Genomic DNA, 21,310 nt, shown 5'->3' with positions numbered 1-21,310 from the left:
CAAGGTGCTTCTGCTAGACAATAGGAATCTTTGCCTTCTTTTTTGTGGTTTGAAAAGCTGAGATCCACTGCAGACTGCACTGAAGGCTTCTTTTTCAGAAACACGAGTCCAAACCCATCTTGGACTTCCATAACTAGTTACGTGTTCCTGTACATCCTGGCTTCTATCAAGAGTGGCTAAGCTTCGGCCCTTCAGATACAGTTGGGCTACAACTCCTATTATCCCTGGCCATTGGCTATGCTGTTGGAAATTGAAGTCCAGCAACATCCAGAGGACCAAAGCTTAGCCACGTTGGCATATATTATAACTAAGCTGCAGAATGAGGAAAAGGTAATACTAGGCTGCATTTTTTTCATGGCTTTGAAGAGACATAGAGGCACATGACTGGTCAATGGACCCAGTGATTTTACTGGTCAATGGAACTTGGTAGATGGGAGGGAGAAGCAGCCCTGGAATTCTTTTTCGCAGAGGCTTCTTGTCTTGGGAACAGCTTCTTAATAATACAAATGATATGTCCATGCAGGCCAGACCCAGCAAGTAGTGACCCAGATAATCAGAGGTCAGCCTGTTTCCACAGCAGTGTCTAGTGCTACCACCGTTTCTGCAAATCCAAAGGTAGTGACAACTCCAGGAGCCCCTTTGCAGCACATGCAGCCGCAAGCTGCATCACCACACCCACCTCGTCCTCAACAGGGTCAGGTGAAACTTACAATGGCGCAGCTCACGCAGCTCACACAAGGACAGGTAAGCTTTTGTGATGTTTGTTGTGTGGCAATGATTTGCCTTTCCTTGCACGTGCAATGTCAATTTAAAGCAGGCATCTTCTGAGTTAATAAGTCCATCTACTACATTTTTGTAAGAAGTTTGGAAAAGATTCATCATGAACTAAAGTTCCTCTGACTGTAAAACTATTGAAATGTATATGAAAATCTCTCTCTCTCTCTCTCTCTCTCTCTCTCTCACACACACACACACACACACACACACACACATAAAAAACATTTCAAAACCTTGCTTCCTGCCACCTCTTTCTGCGGTTCCTTAAATTTATTTTTATCATTTCGTGCATATTCTAAATTAACTTAACTTATTCTTTTATTCATCTACTTTAATTATTTACTCTTATGAAACTGCAGGTTATTACAATAATGCTGCCAGTGTCTTTATCTGTTTACAAATTATTTGTACATATTCAATAAACCAGTTCCATCCATTTATAAAAAGTTTGTTATCTTGATTTCTTATTTTTCTAGTAAATTTCACCATCTCTGCATAATCCATAAGTTTTTGTATTCATTCTTCTTTCGTCGGGCTTTCTTCTTTCCATTTTGGAGCAAATAACATCATTTCCGCTGTAGTCGCATATATGAATAAATTTCTATACTGTTTTGGTAGTTCTACCCCTATAATTCCCAGGCTTCTGTGTGGGGTTTGTTTTTTTAAAACAAATGTTATTTTAAACATCTTTTTCAATTCAATATATATTCATTTCCCAATAAGCTTTGTTGTTAAATGATTTTTCAGAAAAGACTGCTCTTTTTAATAACCAAATGCCAGAGCTTGTGGGTGAAATCTTATCCACTAGCGGTGGAAGGGATTCTCTCTCCTCCCTGCAGCTCCTGTGTATTCGATCAAGATTTTCTCTGAAAGGTTGGGGGGCCTCCGGGAGCAAATTGTGGGTGGGTGATTGCAGGGAGGAGAAGGGGATGCACCAACATTGGGTGTCACCAACCATTCCAGCTGGAAAGTTCATTACACGGTGCAAGCCCTTGATATACTCCATTGGGATCTTTTGTGGGTATTAACTTTTACATTTCCCCCAATTTTAGGGTGGCAGTCAAGGTTTGACTGTGGTGATTCAGGGGCAAGGTCAAACTACTGGGCAGTTGCAGTTGATCCCACAGGGTGTCACGGTAATACCAGGACCAGGACAACAGCTAATGCAAGCAGCTATGCCAAATGGTACCATCCAGCGGTTTCTTTTCACCCCACTTCCACCACCAGCAGCAGCAGCTACTGCAGCTAGTACTACGACGACTACAGTTTCCACCTCAACACCAGGTAGGGTTGTTTTTTAAAATATATATATATATTAAATAGAAACAAATGCATTTCAGCTTTGAAAGAAAAGTAGTTTTTCTTAGGGAATACTTTTCGGGCTTAGAAATGCTGAAGCCTTGTGGTGGCTTCTTAGAGAAGGAAAGCTGCTCCTCAGATTGTTGTTAGTATGGCTCTGAAGGTAAGTCCTGCTTTTTATCTTCCCAGCTGCAGGAGAACAGAAGCAAGCTTCTCAAGCACAGACCCAAACACAGCCAGCTCCAGAGCTTCCTCCTCCTCCTCCTCCTCCTCCTCCTCCTGAACCCCAGCCACCTCAGAGTCAGCTCCAAGGCCAGTCTCAGGGGCAACCCCAGAGTATTCAGCCTCAGCCTCCAGCTCAGACACAGCCTACTCAATCTCCGCCTCGGGCTGAAGCCCAGGCAGCCGCCGAAGCTCAGCCTCCAGCTTCACTTCCATGCCCAGTCATCTCCGAAGCACAGCCTCCAGTATCGCAACCAACCGTAACTCCAGCCCCTGCTCAGACTCCATCCCAGAGCCTTCCGCAAGGGCAGCCTTTAGCTCAAGCTCAAAGCCAGGCCCAGGCAGGGGTACACCCACAGACCCCGCCCAAGGTTCAAATGATTCAGCCAGCTCAGGTCCAGACTCCAGCACCACAGCACGTCGCCATGCAGCCGCATCCTTCGATCCAAATCCAGACTTCGCAGCCCCAGGTTCCAACTTCGGTTCAAACTCTGCCACCCGCGCCAAACGTAAATCAAGTTGCCGTGCAATCTCCACGTCCTCCGCTGCAAATCCAGCCACCGCCGACTAAGGTGATCACAGTCCCGCAGCTTCAGCAGCAAGTCCAGGTGTTCTCTCAGCTCCAGTCCCATGTTGTGGCTCAGATACAGGCCCAACAAGGTGGTCTGCCTCAGCAAATTAAACTTCAGCTGCCTATTCAGATTCAGCAAGCCGGCCCGGTGCAAGCTCATCAGATCCAGAACGTGGTAACTGTTCAAGCGGCCAGCGTTCAAGAGCAACTGCAAAGGGTTCAGCAGCTCAGAGAGCAGCAGCAGAAGAAAAAACAGCAGCATATTGAAATTAAACGTGAGCACTCCCTCCAGGCTTCTAATCAGAGTGACATTATCCAGAAACAGGTACACTTATCCAAAGACATTATCACTCCTGTTCTTGGCCATCAAGCTATATGCGTGTGAATCCTTTGGCCTGTGCATTTGGTTTAAATCTTAGGGGTCTTTCCTTATTAAACTACATTGCATATCCCTTTTTTGTAAATGTAACAGATGTTCTGTATCTAATGTGTTGTTGTTTTTTAAGTACTTGGTGGCATCTGGGTCATGATTTACTACTTCAAAGTTTGCTGCCAGGGCGTCTTCAGTTCAGGGGAGAAGAGACTTGGATCTGATTGCTCAGTCTTCCACACTATTTCCGCACTACATTTTTTCTGTAGAAGACTTGACATGATAGCAGCCTAGTGTTGTAAACTACTAGTGATGGATCTGGGGAAGAAAATTCATACACAGTCAATTCTGTTGCCATACTACAGTGTTAGAGTAGGTGACGTCCCTGTCCTCCCACTTGTTAAACTTCAACTCCCATCATCCTTCACCATTGGTCATTCTGCCTGGTGCTGATGGAAGCTGGTGTCCAATAACATCTGGAGGGCAACATATTGGCTATCCCTGCTATAGTGCCATACATCTAAAATACTTTGAAGGCTTCTGTACAGAATTGAAGGAGAGCTTCAGAAGCATTTTGTAGTCCTCTTTAATTGAAACTCGGAGAATGCTTCACTCTGAGCTCACGTACTTCTCCATCAAATCTTCCTCTGCAGCTAATATACCACCCCACCCCTCCTGATCTGCTTCTTCCTCAGCTTTAGAAGGAGTCGAGGGCTCCTATTTCCCTTCACCAGAATTGCACAGGCAACTGCTGAGCAAATGAAGGTCGCTTTTACTTTACTGGCCATGGGTTTAATCTCTGTGACACTCAGGTTTAAAATTACCTGCAGCTTTAAAAGTATGTTTCATTTTGTCGCTTCTTGCCATCAAAGGTTTTGATTTCCCACCCCCACCCCCTTTTCTTGAAGGTGGTAATGAAGCACAACGCTGTGATCGAGCATCTAAAACAGAAAAAGACGTTGACCCCTGCTGAACGGGAAGAGAATCAGCGGTAAGGCAGATGGACAGACATTAAGCAAGGCATATGGTTCCTTTCAGTATTTTCCGGTGTAGAAGAATATGTGCTAATGTAAACGTTTACTACCAACTTACTCGTAGAAATGATTGCTCATGTTTGTTTGAGCCATTGTGTCATGAACTGGCTGGGTGCAAAGAAGTGGTGGGAGTCAACAGCCGGGGAACCCCCAAGGGAGAAGATCTGGAGCCAGGGGATTGGTGGTGGGATGACAGTGAGTGGTCAGAGGGAGAAGAGGGAGCAGACTAGGGGGAGAAGGTGTTGGAAGGTGAAGAGGTAACAGGGTTTAGTGAGCAGGAAGAGTCTGGTGGAGAGCAGAATTGGAGGCTGGAGAGGAGGAGGGGGGATAAGAGGCAGAGAAGAAGCCCGGGGGTCTCTTTTCTCCTGCTGCGACCATACTACTCAATATTGCGATCTCTTTTAAGTAACTTCTTCCAACCTCTGATCCTACACAGAAACCACAAAATGCACAATGCTACAAAATTGGATAACAGTATGTTTTTGTAAGCATCCCTTTACTTAAACCGCTCCATGTTTTTTCTGCATGCTTACAATATGACCTGACATTGTCCCATGTCTGCTGGTATTTTTACTATTCTACAAAATTTGAATGGTGGAAAAGAAAGGAAAGCTGTGAATACAGAATATTATTTAGAGGGTTGGGGTGTCTGTTTAAACACCTTGTAGCTTCACATAATGTGTACTAACATCTAATATAGAGGCTGTGGTACTATAAAAAGATTTGGTTTCTGATTGATATTTTTTTCTTCTCCCTAAAAATGCTCTTCAGCTTTAGTCATTATCTTAAAACTATTCTTATTTTTATTTGATTACTAAATGCAATCTTTGTGGTTCTCCATCGCCCCCTTATTAGTCTCTTCATAATAGTATTTTTTTCTATATCTTCTCCAGAATGATAGTGTGCAACCAAGTAATGAAGTATATTCTGGATAAGATAGATAAAGAAGAAAAACAGGCTGCTAAGAAACGAAAGCGAGAAGAGAGTGTGGAACAAAAGCGCAGTAAACAGAATGCAACTAAACTCTCGGCTCTGCTCTTCAAACATAAGGAACAACTTAAAGCGGAAATACTAAAGAAAAGGGCACTTCTGGACAAAGACTTACAAATTGAAGTGCAGGTAAAATGAATTTTTCTCCTTAATGAATTGTTGGGCTTATTTATTTGACAATGTAAGAGAAAGTTCAGAGCTAGACTTTTTGTACTCATGGATATTCCCACTCAATATATGCATTTTAACTTAAGTGCATTCTGTCTCAGTGCAGTTTGCCACATTTTAGCACTTTCTCTCCCATTATATTCCCTTGGCCTTCACTCTTGACTGATGATCCAGAACCCCTGTTAGCTGAAATCTTAATTGGTCCGTTCCAGACAGATTTAGCACTGTGGGAATTCCATGCCGTCTTACCACAAAACAGAACAATATTTAGGTAAAATATTTAGTTTCCACCTACTTGCAGAGTAATTTGTGACTCCTTTGGTCATCTTGGATTAAGTTGCCGCTTCACATACATTTCTAATTTTTGTCTCTCATAGAGCTGCTTATTAGTGCCCAAGTCAGATCCTTAAAAACACCTCGTATGGGTGTTTTCTTACTTTTTTAGTAGTTATAGTAAAAATAAATTTGTATGTTTACTGAAGATTAGCGATAGCAATCAGCAAAGGGCTAATCATTCACATTTCTAGGTATAGCTCATCATAGTCTTAAATCTTTCCTTTGGGTTTTGGTGAGATTTGCTTCCTTAGGCCTCCAAAACAAAGGCTAAGTTGATAAAAAGTTATACACATGAATATGCCTATGCAGAGCTATTTATTATTAAGGAAATGTTGGTGTATTGATAAATTAGGCACAGATACTACATTAAGATAATTCCATTTAAATGGTTTCCTGTTGGTTTGCATCTCATAAAACTAGATCTGTGTGCCTTGTTCTCTTCTTTGGTAGCAAACTGATTTCTGATTTCTTGACAGAGCTTTGGCATCCCCCTAATCATTAATTAATTTACCTCTTAATGCCAGAACAGACTTCTAAGCCGTTTACAAAGTATAAAATACCGATTAAACAACATTATGGAAATGCACAAGTCCACAAATGCTGTGGTCCAATAAATTCTATGCAGGGCAGCTCACAGTATCATAGTATATGTGGCGACTATTTTAGGCACATCCAATTGATGCGCAGGTCTTTTTGGACCTGGAAGAAGGCAGAAGGGGGTGGAGTACGCTTATATGTGCTCCACTGACGCTCACAGGGGCCAGGACCAGAACCCCCGTGCAAAATCTTCACCACCCATACAAAAAACCATAGCTGTCAACCTTCCCCTTTTTTGTGGGAAATTCCCTTATTCTAGTGCCATTTCCTGCTGCTATCCCAGATTGTTACATATCCCGTAGAGTGTCCCCGGGACAGGTGAGGCTTCTGATCCCTTATTTTCGAGGCTGCTGATCCCTTATTTTCAAATCTGAAAGTTGACAGCTATGCAGAAAACTTGCATACACAGCAGGAGCGACTAGCTCCGTGTGTTTAATGGTGTATATCTAGATTGGCCTTGTAATTAACTGTCCATGTTTGCTGTTTCTTTGCTTTTAATTTCACTTAGGAAGAGCTAAAGAAAGACCTGGCAAAAATTAAGAGAGAGAAAGAAAAGGCGCAGGCAGCTGCCGCTGCTGCCGCCGCTGCAGCAGCAGCAGTACCACCACCACCTCCACCACCACCACCACCTCCTCCTCCTCCTCCACCTCCACCACCACCTCCTCCTCCACCACCACCTCACAGTACCAATGTTGCATCGACAACCACAGTCACGACACCCGTTTCATCCCATAAGAGAAAACGAGAGGAAGAGAAAGAGTCCTCGTCTTCTAAATCGAAGAAAAAGAAAATGATATCTACTACCTCAAAGGAATCCAAGAAGGACACCAAGCTTTACTGCATCTGCAAGACGCCTTATGATGAATCTAAGTGAGTAGTGGATCTTAAAGGTGTTTGTGTTATACTTAGTTTAGTTTTAGCATTTAGTTAGTAGTTGTGGGAGATTACCAGAAATGGGGTTGCATATATGTATATATCAGTTGTCTATACGGTCACTGGGAAGGTGCTAAAGATGTAAACACTCAGGATTGTATTTCTAAATACCAGTCTGTTAGTTTTTGTGATTCATATTTTATCTATTTGCATGTTTCCATTATATGATGTCTCACATTGCACATCCTTTATTTTGCTTTTATTCTTTCCTTTGTCTTTATGCCTCTGCTTTGGAAGCAAGGGATTATAGGGCAGTCTTCTTCTCTTCAACAGGCTCTGGACATCCCGCAAAGAGATTTCTGGATTGTATTTCTGCACAGGGGAGAAGCATTTCTTCTGTAGTTTACATAGAGTCCAAGTTACTGTGCTGCAGTACATTTTTTTAAGTGTTTATTTCTTCTTAGATTATTTAATACCTTTTTTCAGACTTTTAAGATTTGGTATTTTAGAAGCTGAAGGCACTTAACAAAATGGAAACTGCAGTTCTATATAAAATATGTTCAACTTAATAATAATACTAAACAAGGAAAGGGAGAGTTCTACACAGTCGTACCTTGGTTCTCAAACCCTTAGTACTCGTACATTTTGGCTCCCAAATGCCGAAAACCCGGAAGTAATTGTTCCGGCTTTCCAAAGTTTTTTGAAAGCTGAACATCCGATGCGGCTTCTGTTTGAGTGCAGGAAGCTCCTGCAGCCCATCAGAAGCCACGTCTTGGTTTTCGAATGCTTCAGAAGTCAAACAGACTTCCGGAACGGATTACCTTTGAGAACCAAGGTACGACTGTAATGGAGAAAACATTAGGGTGGGATGGACAGAAATAGCTTTGACTTGTAGCTCATTAGAGTTTGAGCCCCAGTAAAAGTCAGTACCACCTAAAAGGTCCTTTTAGTGAAACTGTGCTCTGTTCACAGAATTCACTTTTACTAAATAGATCAAAATCGGCAATTCATCTCTGGTTATGGTACCAAAGTGAAGCATTCATTTCTGAGTCTTGTCCTGCTCCAGTCTCTGGTATTCATTGCCAGGCCAGCTTTAGACTTTTTACTAAGCTACTGTAGCTGTGCTAAATTTGTGGGAGTCACAAGTCCCCAGTCTGCCATTTCTTGTTCCCATCTTTAGAGCAAAGCTTTATGAATGATCATCATATTAAGGTAGAGTCTTGTTCCGTTTTATCCAGTTGTGTCCCTCCGCTCACAAGAAAGGCTCTTCAGTCCAGCAGGCGGTTCCTTGAACTTGGGGTACAGAGTGTCTTGCTGATTTCTCCTTCCCTCTGCTGCCTGAATGCTGCCTCCCCCGCCCTGTCCCCCAACATACTGCAGAGGAACCCTCCAGAACAATATGGGAAGTGGTACCAGGGGCTGCAAAAGAAAGGGGGGATTTGCAAAAATTAATTTAAAAATAACTTCTCCCGCTGTAGTTCATCGAAAGATCTGCTGGAGCAAAGAGCCTTCTCTGAGCAGAGGGACACAGTGCAGTGCAGTACTGCATTTTAACATAGGCTGGAATTTCACCCATATGGTTTTTTGTTTGTTTTTTCTTCCTCTGGACTACAGTGAGCAAAAGGAATTAAACAATTGCAGGTGCTTTATAGCAGAATGAGCAAATGAGCCTTTTACTGCGATTTAAGAGTTAACAGCTTCACAAATCAGTTTAGTTAGAACTGCTGGCAGTGGCACAACAACATGATGCAGCCTAATGTTTCTTTATTAGAACTTATTACTGTATTTTTTCATGTATTAGATGAGGTTTTTTGACTCAAAAATTGTGTCAAAAAACTGGAGTTGTCCACTACACGGATAGTGGCATGGGGGAGAGAAGCGGCGTGTGCGCAACTTCCCCCAATGCTGTTGTGCGCAGGAAACAATCTTGGGGGTGTTTCCCGTGTGCAGCTGTGTGTGGGGAGAAGCTCAACAACTTTGGGCCATCTCCCCTCATTTTCTTAAAATTGAGTCCCCCAAAATAGGGGGTACCTATACATGGGGGCCTCTTATAGACGGAAGAGTACGGTATTGTAAAATGCAGCATAGTGAAACCATGTGGCTGAGGTGGCATATTTGAAATTAATTCCACCATGTGTGTGAAAAAGCATTTGTTTTGTTAAGACTGAGCATGATCCACCAAACTCGGATCCTTTTATCTGACACTATTTCTAATGGGGCTTGTCTTAGGAGTAGATCTCAGATTTTAATTTATGGGTTCAGCATTTTTAATGCATTTCTACAAATAAGGTAGTTTCTCCCTTACAGTTCAAAACAATTAGAAGGGTGTTTCATTCTCTACTCAAACTCTGAACTTATTCCGTTTGTGAGTAGATCAGCTAGGGCTGGATCCAGCACTGCGTGAACAGAGTTCCTCGTGCAACGTGACTTCCCTTTCTCTTCTCTTCCCTCGTGCCCCAAAAACCTGCTCCAGAGGCCACCTCCCAACCTTATGGAACAGGTTTTGGGAGTGTGCAGGGGACACCAGGGGAGAGAGGTGGCGCGTCTTGTTGCTCAAGCAGAATCCTTCTGCACAAATGGAACAGCAGCACTGGTATTTACAAATTGCAGGTTATTAAAATTTTAGTCAAGCCGTTTTGTTACTTTGGATTATTTTTTTTTAAAAATTAAATTTCAGTGATTGCATGGAAGAGAGCTGACGATTCATACCACATTCTGTATGTTTTTATCCTAGAATTATGCTAAGTGTAGGAATGAGGCTTCTTGCAGTTCAAGCCCATAGCCTTAACGTGCTCAGTCTTCTCAGAGGTTGACAGAACGTAAGAGAAGCAAATCTATCAGGAGCCATAGGCTTGCATACAGAGCAGGGTGAGCAGAATTCTGCTCTCGTGATGGGGCGTTCCTTCTACTGCTGCCTCTGCTGCTCCTGATGGGGAGGGGACTTATCCAGAATTGAGTGGGGGGGGTGCTCAGAGGAGGAGAAGGTAGAGAAGCCCCACTGTGTGAACAGAGTTCCACTCATGCTGCCTGGATCCAAGCCATAGTGTATTGGTATTAGCAGTCCTTGTGATCTGGCCATCCTGTAGCAAAGCTGTTTCTTTAGGCTCAGTAGATGTTGTGTTGTGGCAGCAGTGGAAGGCAAGCCAGGAGTAAAGGTGGTGAACTGAGATAGCGCTTTAAAAATTACTGGATTATTGTAACTCGCTCTACGTGGGGCTGCCCTTGAGACTGACCCAGAAACTCCAGCGGGTGCAGAATGCCGCGGCGAGACTCCTTACGAGGTCTTCGCCGCAGGATCACATTCATCCAGTGCTATACCAGCTGCGCTGGCTCCCGGTGGAGTACAGGATCAGGTTTAAGGTGCTGGTTTTAACCTTTAAAGCCCTATATAGCCTTGGACCCTCGTACCTTCAGGACTGCCTCTCCTGGTATGTCCCATGGAGGACCTTACGGTCTTCAAACAAAAACATCTTGGAGGTCCCGGGCCACAGGGAGGTTAGGTTGGCCTCAACCAGAGCCAGGGCTTTTTCGGCTGTGTTTCTGATTTGGTGGAACGCTTTGTCACAAGAGACTAGGGCCCTGCGGGACTTGACATCTTTCCGCAGGGCCTGCAAGGCAGAGATGTTCCACCAGGCCTTTGGCCAAGGCACAGCCTGACCCCCTCCTTTGGTAATTCTTCACAGAACTCTAGCCCAATGGTTGCCATCAATTTGATTTGAACTGATTTTATAATGAATTGATTTTAGAATGCTGTGTTATTTTACTGTTGTTAGCCGCTCTGAGCCCGGCTTCAGCTGGGGAGGGTGGGGTATAAATAAAAAATATATTATTATTATTGTGGAGACGTTCTTCAACAATGCTACAAAGAGAGCATTGAAGCCGTAGTAAATAAATTCCAAGCTATTTTTTTTGGGGGGGGTAACCTTTTTATGAGCTGGGGATAGGGAACAGAATATATACTAAGCATTGCTGTGCAGCAATGTTTTGTGTTGGAGCCAATCAGTCCGCAGGAATTCAGCCCATAACGTTACTAAAAATGTTAACATGGTACACAAGGAGAGGGCGCCCTGAAGGCGTACTCAAATTAGCTTCGAGATAGAAGCTCATTCAAGATGTAACACCAAACCAGCTTTGGTGGCACATGAACGAGCTTAGAATCGCCCTTAAGAATCAACATGCTCCTTCTTCCCGTACTGGCTGCATTTTCCTTCCTTCCCTCCCTTCTTGTTTCGGGGCACACAGTACCTCTCCACCCCTCCAACCTAGTTTTGGATATATGGTTTGCCCCCAACCAGGACGAATGGGAAAGAATTGGAGCGTCAGACCGTGGTTTGACACGATATGCCACAGACGTGGCTCTTTTTCCTCCATAACTTTGGTAGTCGCATTTGAGTTTAGATGCAGTCAAATGATATAGACTTGCAAAATTGCCAGTGTGAGAGAGATACTTGCAGAATTGTGTGGTGTTTTTTTTACTTCATGCCTTAACCATACCATACTTGATCTGTCACACAGTGTTGTCTTGAGAATTTACATTATTGAAGGAATAGCCTTTCAGTTTTAAAGAGTCAAGTTCCACCGATTTCAGGCAGTTTCTTAGAAATTTTAAAACTTACATCCACTTGTCCCATTTTCCTTCATGTCATGTTATACCAATATGTATTTTACACATGGCTGGTATGCATGCTCTTTTTAGTGTACCTGTTAACTTCCAGTTGTGTCTGTGCTTTGTTTTTTAAAATGGAGATAAACATTTTCAAATCTTACAAAATTTGCCTCTATTTAAGTGGCTTCTTAGCTGCAGAGTTTTGAAAATGTTTATCTTTTTCTTTGGCCTTGTCTTTGTGCATTCACAGTTGAGACATTCGCATATTTCAGAATTCAGTGCATATCAACCAACCTGTTTATCTAAGAAATACAACTGTTTATTGAACCAGGCCCTAAAGAATTATGTCCACCGCATTAGCTTCAGAGGTTAGCTTTGGAAGGGTAGGTTGATGTAGTTAGGAAAATGAAATCAGAACGTTTCAGGGAATCAGGTTAGCAAGTGCCATGCCATTTGAAATGACAATTACATTGTCATTTTCATTGTAAATACTTTTAGGTTCTATATTGGCTGTGATCTTTGTACTAACTGGTATCATGGAGAATGTGTTGGCATCACAGAAAAGGAGGCTAAGAAAATGGATGTGTACATCTGTAATGAGTGTAAACGGGCACAAGAGGGCAGCAGTGAGGAATTATACTGTATCTGCAGAACACCTTATGATGAGTCACAGTGAGTTCTGACAAGAACCTCTTATTTAATATATAGGTAGCAAACTGCTCTGAGTTTGGTAATGTGTTTCTTGAACAAAAAAGAAATATTGTTCCACATATGTTGTATCTAGTGATGTGACTTTTTTAAAAAAAAATATGAAATGTTGCTCAAAATGATGAATGTTTGACTTTCAGGAAAAGTGGGGTTTGCAGTATTTCTAATAAAACAAGTTAATATTCTAAAGCAGGCAAATTTTACTGATTTGTTACAACACATTTCCTACAAAATACAATAGCTAATAGGAGTTCCTAACTTACTGCAATTAAAGTTATGCTTTGTTTAAACTGAATATGGTACAGGTATCTGAGTGGTATTAAGTCTGTTATGAGTACCCCTTTAATGTGTTGCAGGACTCTGAATTACCATTTTTAAATGAATATAGATATATTAAAAAATAGTTGGGCAAACTATTACTTTTGGTAACACCTCTGTTTGCAAATGCAAAATGTATGATTTCTGGCTTCACTATTGTTTCTTTCAGCTTTGCAAGTTGTTATGGTCTGTAGATAATTCAATTGCTTGAGATTAAATGTTGTTGATGCTGGTAATTTTTCTTCGGAACTACTTTTCAGAAATTATATACTGCTTCTTTTAATGGTATTATAAGAAGCTGTATCTAATTTTTGAAAAGTAGTTTTGAGTAAATAGCTTTGCAATTGTTACTATACGGCCTATTACGTTTACATGTTTTTTCAATTGGATTTGCGTAATATAGGCATTCTGGTGGTTTTTGGTAATTTTTCTTCACAATTGAATGCTGTTTCAATTATTTCAGTAAATATGTAGCTTGATTAGCATTTATAGCATGTTTCATTTCAAATTCGAGAGGCAAAAGTTCTTACTCGGTTTAGATTTCTGACCAGTGGAATATTTTCATGAAAAGGTTAACTGGTTTTTTTTGGGATCTTGCAGATTTTACATTGGCTGTGACCGGTGTCAGAACTGGTATCATGGGCGTTGCGTTGGTATTTTGCAAAGTGAGGCAGACCTCATTGATGAGTATGTCTGTCCGCAGTGTCAGTCAACTGAAGATGCCATGACAGTACTCAGTCCCTTGACTGATAAAGATTATGAGGGGCTGAAGAGAGTGCTACGGTCATTGCAGGTAAGGACCAGACTTGGTTCGTTTTAATTTAGTCCCCCAGCATCTTTAAATTCGGTTCTAATACACCTTTTGGCAATGGAATTTCATTAAATGCATGGAATTGAAAAGCACTCTTGAGGACATAAAACTCCCTCTGAAGTCAGAGCAGGCCACTTAGTAGGTAGCAATTGCCCAACATTATAAATATCTCCTTATACATCCCTTCCCAACGCCATGCCGTTCAGACACACAGAGTTGGATCCTGGTTTCTGCTTAGTGATGCTCCACTGTAGGAAGGGGAAGACAATTATTGCAGATTCTTGCATCTCCCTTTGCTCCCAAGAAGCTGCTCAGAAACAGCATGTGAGATGGTGTGGGATAAAGGGAATCAGCAAAGGTAATCTCTCCTCCCCCTTCTTCTTTAGCTGGAGCCTCTGCTGGTTCTGAGTAGCATCTGTGAATGGAAGGAGACTGTTTGTGGAACAGCCAACAGTCAATCCAGCCCACTAGACTTGGGCTGAGATGGGGTTCATACTAATGAATGAAGTGAATTTTGAACTGAATATCTCCTTTTCCTAATAGGCTCACAAGATGGCATGGCCATTCCTAGAACCGGTAGATCCCAATGATGCTCCAGATTATTATGGTGTTATCAAAGAACCGATGGGTAAGTGTATTCCCACGTGATTTGATTACATACGCTGCCTTTCATTGACAGATCTGTTATCTGGGATATGCTCATCACACAGAAGAGTAAATCCAAAAAAACAATCCTGTTCATGTATACCTGGAAGTATGTGCCATTGCATTCAGTGCCCAGTCACTGCAAAAAATGGCAGCCAAAGAAATTTTCATACGGCTCTGTAGTTTATGACGGAACAAAATGATGTATTTATTTAGATCATGGGTAGGCAAACTAAGGCCCGGGGGCCGGATCCAGCCCAATCACCTTCTAAATCTGCAGACCTTCTAAATCTGGCCCCGCAGACGGTCTGGGAATCGGCATATTTTTACATGAGTAGAATGTGAGCGTTATTTAAAATGCATCTCTGGGTTATTTGTGGGGCATAGGAATTTGTTCATTCCCCCCCCCCGAAAAATATAGTCTGGCCCCCCACAAGGTCTGAGGGACAGTGGACTGGCCCCCTGCTGAAAAAGTTTGCTGACCCCTGATTTAGATTCCTTAAAGAGATTTTGTAAAAATAACATCTGGGATATAGCAATTTCTGAGTGTCTCACCAGACACAGGAGAGCAGTTAAAGGCACAACAAAGAGAGACACCTTCCAGGAAATGTGGACCCCTTTCTTTAACTACTGTATTTTTCGCTCTATAGGACGCACTTTTCCCCCTCTAAAAATTAAGGGGAAATGTGTGTGCGCCCTATGGAGCAAATGCAGGCTCCTTGGCTTCAGCAAAAGCAACGCGAAGCCTCCGAAGTGCAGAGGGAGAGCTCCCCTGCACTCCAGAGGTTTCGCGTTGCTTTCGCTGAAGTCCCCTGAGCGCAGCGCGAGCTCCCACTGCGCTCCAGGGGCTTCGGGCAGCTATCTGCAAGCCTTTGGAGCGCAGCAGGAGTTCCCGCCGCGCTCCAAAGGCTTGCGGATAGCCACCTGAATCCTGGAGCACACCGATCCCTCTTGCTCTCCAGGCTTCGTTTCGCTGGAGAGGTGCTGCACAGTTTCCCCTCTCTGCGCAGCGCCCCTTCAGCGAAGCGGGAGGAGAAATGGAAGGGGCTCCGTTTCTCCTGCCGCTTCGCTGAGGGGGCGCTAAGCCGAGAGGGGGAGATTTTTTTTTCCGGTTCTCCCCCTCCTATGATCCGGTGTGTCCTATAGAGCAAAAAATACGATATGTTAATGAACAAAATCAAGACTTTCTTATACCAGCCGTTCAATATTCTCAGTGGAGCGGTTATATTAAGTGATTATGTTTGAGTGTTGAATGTGCAAGTGTATGGATAAAACATGCACCCTTTGATGTACTGCTGGATAAGCGTTTAATGGTTATTGTTTTTTGTATTTGTTTAAAAACCAATTAAAATTTTTTTAAAAAAGAGAGTTGTATCCCACTTTTCTACTACAAGGGTCACCATAGTTGCTCACCATATGGTTTGAAAACAAATATATATATATATACACACACACACACACACACACACACACAAAATTTCAACGACATTGTAATAAAGCATAACTAAGAATTAGAGAACAGTGCAACATGAAAGCCATTTGTAAGTGTAGGGTACAAAGTTAGAATAACCCAAAATCCTGACAAAATGAGGATGTCCGGAGTATTTGCTATAAAACACGGAGCCAACCAAACTTTGAGTGGAAGGGATGTCCTCGTCCCTGATGCCACCACCAAATCAGGCCCTCTTCTGTGTCCCAGTCAGTGGTGCCTGTGAAGGCAGAAGAGCAAAGGTGACAGACAGTGTGAGAGAACATGGTCTTTCAAATAACCTGTCCCCAGTGCCTTAAAGTCTTTCTAACAGAGATCCTGACTTTAAGAACAAAAGAAGAGTCGTGCTGGGTCTGGCCAAAGGCTAGCAACATGGTCTCACGGTGGCCAACCAGAAGCTTATTGAAAGACCACTAGCAGGACATCTGTGCGACAGCACCGTTAACTTAAAGAGTAAAGCAGTCTTAGTTACATAGATAAATCTACATCTTTGCTTGGCCTAGCTCTAATGTCTGGCAGGTTGTGCCTTAAATAAGTTAAAGCCCATGTGCTAATTCTATATTCTGAATTAGGAATAAATTTGGTCCTACATAAGCATATTTTAATCTGATTTCCTACTCAAACTGCAGGATTCAACTAACGAGTCCCACTAGCAGAAGCCTGTGCAAGGACTTCCACTAGAGCAAGTTTTTAATAATAATAAAAAAGCTCTGCATAGTTTGTGATAGAAAGTGTATGTTGAGGAAATACTGTTCACGTAGAATTTGAGAAATGTTTCTATTTCCTGACTATTATTTATCACTATTTTCTTGTGACAAGAAGGTGTGCGCGTACCCTCGTTCTCCTTTTCGCCGCTTTCATTTCGTCCTCGGTTGTTACTATGGCAGTTACAGAACTGGGTCCTTCATCACAGTCTGCTCTTTGTGTGATTGCATGTGCATTTCAGTGACAACTAATTGAAGCAGTCAACCAAGGTTATTAATTGAAATAGGGAGCAGTCAGCAGGAGTAGATGAGCTGCAAATTAAGCATGTTTATGTGCACTAATTGCTTTGAGTGATAAAAAAATGAGGAAAGCCAAAGCTGAAAATTAAGGGTATAAAAACCAAGTGATCTCCATTAGGAATGTCAGCGAGCTTATTAAATTCTCCACAGTGACTTCATGGATTTCTTTAAAATCTGCATATTTGTAGCTAATGATAATACATTCCCATCCCCTTCTCCATCCTGTTCTCTACTTCCTATTACTAACTGTTATAAAGTGTTGCTTTTCTTACTTGTTTTCAGTGTATGAGATGAATTCTATAGGTTACTGACATTTTGTTTTTGTTTTAATTAAAAAAACACCTTTGTTTACTTTGAAGACCTTTCCACCATGGAAGAAAGAATACTGAAACGTTACTACAAGAAGGTGACCGAGTTTGTGGCTGACATGACCAAAATTTTTGATAACTGTCGTTACTACAATCCAAGTGATTCCCCTTTTTATCAGTGTGCAGAGGTTCTCGAATCATTCTTTGTACAGAAACTAAAAGGATTCAAAGCAAGCAGGTAAGTAGCCATTTCCCCCTTAGCACGCTTTTCTGTTAAGTGTGCATGGCATACATGTTTATTGCTAACAGTTTATATGCTCAACTTTTAAAATGTCTGGTTCTCCCCGCACATTTTGCCGTGAAAGTAAGCCTTCAGCAGTGAACGTAGAGCGAGTGCACGACTAGCTTAAGGTTTTGTCATACCAATTGTGCAATCCTCGTGAAATGGCAGAGCAGTTTTGTTTAAATCAGAAATGGTGTACAGTATAATGAGGAAGGTGTAAAATTTGCATAGCGCCTTTGAATATTGGGAGTGGCAGGCAAAACCCCTTTTTGGCTACCAGGCAGATTGTGCCCCCAAAGGTCTATCAGTCTCGGGGGGTGTGCTCAGGAATCGGTGGGATTTGCTTCCTGTCGAAAGTGCTAAAGATTTTTCATTTTACATTACAAATACAGCAGAACAAAGTACCTGCTGATGAACTCTTCGGTTATAAACCAAGGATATCTAAGGGCCCAACGTTGACTTAATCGTACGCTTGGTTTCCCTCTAGTGAAGAAATTTGTGGAGAGTGCCTGGTTCCAGGAGAATGAGAGTCACTTTTAGTGGGGAATGAGGGTGATTCTCAGTGATGTTGTCTGTGTCTGCTCCAGCTCTTCCCCTGTTGCTTTAAAGATCAGTAGTGCAAAGGTTGAGAAGGTTGACTTCTGCCGCAGCACCGTTGCTCCCTGATGCTTACTGTATCTGTAGGTGCTCTTGCATTTCATTTGCGGTAGTTTTCCAGCAAGGCCAAAATAAGGCAATAGTAACATGAGCGGAAAGCAGCAGTTGAGTTGACATTCATTCAGATTGTCATTAGTTTGTCTCATCCTTTATTTTATTACCAGCACTTACTGTGACTCTCATTGCTGCTTCATTTACACCACCCATGTTCTTTTTTTGCAGATTGTGATAACTTTAGTCTGACCTTTCTAACTGGAATCAGAACTGGATGTTTGGCTTACTTTTTCATTGTACCCCATGTCATTAAATCACTTTTTTAAAACAAAAACAAATCCATACTTGCTGTTCGCTTTTAAACTGCGCTTTAATGTGGAAGCTGCCGTTGGCTAGCAGCTATGTCAGAAAATAAAATGATCCGTTCTTTGAATACTGTGTCAAAATGAAGTCCAGTAATAGCAGTGGAAGCTATGTAATAATCAGTTTTAATAAAAAAAAACTCCCAAAAGAGGTTTTGATGAATTCTAACCAAAATGTGATATTTTAAATTCATGTTCTGCCAATAAATTCATGTTCTGCCAAGGCAATGTAAATTGGCCACATATAATTAATATGTACCTCACTCTGAGTATCATGTGTCATTTCTGGATTATTATTTTTATATTTCCATTGAACATCATGTGCTTTTATACACAACTGAAAGTGGTTATGTAGATGGTGTATATGGTGTTTGCCTACGAAAGATGAACGGGAACAGCAGCATGGCTGCATTTCCAGCTGAGTGACAGGCCCTTAGCATCCACTTGAAACAGCTGAGATCTCTTTAAATGAAGGGTGCTTAATTGTTCCCCTTTTCTGCATTCTGCAGGTCTCATAACAACAAACTGCAGTCTACAACTTCTTAAGGTTCCACGTGTTACCCTAACACAAAGAGCAAGAATCTGGTTGTCTGAATTTTATTTTTATTTTTATTTTTTAATTGGAAAAGCCAGAGGTTTTTAAGTCAGGGCGTCCTGACAAGTCTTGATGTAAACTGCATTTTTATCAGTCGCATCAGATTATATTCTTGGCTTGATTTTGTCCAAAGGACAAAAGAATGAAATTCAGCAGCATCGTTTTCTTGTCAAGATCAAATTGTGACAGAAACAGGAAAACGTTTTTATTAAAGGACGAGAGAGGAAAACAAGCGAGAGAAAACAAGATACAGTAAAAATGGGGTCAAGTCCTAACCCCATAGAAATGCCACATCTGTTCTTCAGTGAAGAAGCTGGTTTAAAGTCCACACAGAGAAGTTTTGACTGTATTTATTTATTGTTGCAAAAGGACGCTTTTTTATTGCTGCCCTCATTTGTCAGCTTTTTCTTTCTTTCTTATACGCCCCAGCTCTGGTTAAATGTAACCCATTCTGTATCTTTCCATGGCTCCTGTAGCTAAAAGTACAAGATGACCTCTAAATGTCTTTTCTTTCTATGAAAGGAGCTGCTATGTACACATGTGCACAAACAAACTGGGAATCAACAATGAGTTTATCGTTCATGGTAGAAGAAAACAATTAAGCTTGCATAAAAGTTGGGCTAAGTGGTCATGTACTACAGACTTTGTTGCCTTGAATATAACAGTACAATTTGTCATTTACTCCGCACCGGACTGATACGAGTAAAATCTATTCGAAGGTATCTTGTTTGTAAACATTTGTCAGATTTTAATTTTTTTCCCCCTTCTCCTTTTTGTATTAAAAATTCAAAATATGGATGTATATGAAACAAAATAAATGGAGATCATTGTTCTCTCCACAGATGTAGGTGTCTTTTGAATGTTCGCTAACCTGTTCGTGAGGTTTCGGAGGTTTGTTCTGAACTGTAACAATCCTGAGATAGTATGGAAGGGAAAAGTAGGAAGGTGGACTAACCCCTCAGCGTGGTTTTCCTTATGTTTAATCAAATGTAATAAAATTCTACTGTGGTGCCACAACTTTTGCCTTGATGATGAAGGAGTTGTGTAAGAGTTGTCATTGTCCATTGCTAAGTGAGATAACATGGAGCAAATGATCATGTCAGGATAAATAACGGTCTCAAAACTGTGTTTCATTTTTGTGGCTTCTTTACTAGGAAAGGTGTGTAAAAAGATGAAAGCCAACAGAAAGAGAGGCTTTGCAGATTTTTTAAAAATTGCTTTCCCAACCAATCACACCTGCTGTTGATGACAGTTTAAATATGTATATTATAAACCAGCAGCAGTTGGTTTTGGTAGCTCTACACCTGTGTTAACTAGATTTTGCACTAATTCACAATTTTGCCCTTCTGTGATCTGGAATTTATCTGATTGTGGATAAGCTTTCCTTGGGTTTAACTTCACCCTGCTATGCAAGAACCTTTTCTGTTACTTTCTTAGACATTGCGATCAACCACAATTTTCTTACTAAGTACAGGCTCAGGTGTACAAATACTTTGGGGTTAATTTTCTCTACGAAAGCCTTCGCTTTTGTATATAGATGCTGTCATTTTAACCAATGTGAAATCAAAAGGAAGTTAATTGTTCATTGTGAAAAGAGCATCCATTTATGCTTCTTAGAAGATAGGAAAAAAGAGTATTTGTGTTTTAGGCTATGTTGTCTTAGGACTTTTTACAAAAAAAAATATGCTACATATTGTATGCATTATGTTTATAAAAACAGGAGAATTTTCATCCTTAATCCTACAGATATTGTCTCTTCACAATATTTCTGTATTATTCGTACATATGGCTGACACTGAAGAAAAAAACATGTTGAGAAATGAACTTTCTTACCCGTAGGCAATAGAGCACTGTTTTTAACAAATTGTGACAAACTGAAGAATAACTTTTTTGTACATAATAGGGCATTTCATCTTAGACAAATAAAGGAATGTTGTTGGACATCAGATTTGGTGGAATTCCTAATGAAACATCAGTTGTTTAAAATAACATATGTAGCACTTGGCATTGCCATACTGTGCGGTAATTCTTGGGGGAATTTTTCATATAAATAATTATGAAATGAGGAAAATGCTACTTTCATACACTTTTTACCAAGCCTCATCATTTTTCCTACTGCTTTGTAATATATGAAGACAATTCTTAGCTGTAACTACTATGGTAATTTTTAGTTTTTTGGGGTTTTTTTGAAAAAAGTTTTATTTATGAGCCAGTGTAATGTGTGTACATTTTAAATACCACTTCTGTAAAAGGAATAAAGAAAATTATACTTTACTCAGTTTTTTTTAATGAA

The 21,310-nt window shown here is 41.3% G+C and overlaps 1 protein-coding gene across 11 annotated transcripts in view; it reads left to right on the top strand.

Moving 5' to 3' along the window:
* Window positions 1-21,291, top strand: part of BPTF (bromodomain PHD finger transcription factor) — a 68,170-nt gene extending 46,879 nt beyond the window's left edge. For 8 of the 11 annotated variants that reach the window (XM_082212307.1, XM_082212316.1, XM_082212312.1 and 5 more), the window contains 11 exons: window positions 524-744; window positions 1,830-2,061; window positions 2,266-3,194; window positions 4,148-4,230; window positions 5,167-5,392; window positions 6,873-7,234; window positions 12,342-12,515; window positions 13,470-13,662; window positions 14,224-14,308; window positions 17,178-17,364; window positions 18,932-21,291. In XM_082212307.1, the coding sequence (XP_082068433.1) occupies window positions 524-744; window positions 1,830-2,061; window positions 2,266-3,194; window positions 4,148-4,230; window positions 5,167-5,392; window positions 6,873-7,234; window positions 12,342-12,515; window positions 13,470-13,662; window positions 14,224-14,308; window positions 17,178-17,364; window positions 18,932-18,968 (2,729 nt within the window). In that variant the 3' untranslated portion in view covers window positions 18,969-21,291. Of the gene's footprint in view, window positions 1-523; window positions 745-1,829; window positions 2,062-2,265; window positions 3,195-4,147; window positions 4,231-5,166; window positions 5,393-6,872; window positions 7,235-12,341; window positions 12,516-13,469; window positions 13,663-14,223; window positions 14,309-17,177; window positions 17,365-18,288 lie in introns of all 11 variants that reach the window. The other 3 variants (XM_082212308.1, XM_082212315.1, XM_082212311.1) reach the window with 2 other exon arrangements.
* The last annotated feature ends 19 nt before the right edge of the window (window positions 21,292-21,310 follow it).

This window comes from Podarcis vaucheri (genome assembly GCF_965113315.1).
Source record: "Podarcis vaucheri genome assembly, chromosome: 2".
Classification (NCBI taxonomy): Eukaryota; Metazoa; Chordata; class Lepidosauria; order Squamata; family Lacertidae; genus Podarcis; species Podarcis vaucheri.
This window is presented reverse-complemented; position numbering and strand designations above follow the sequence as displayed.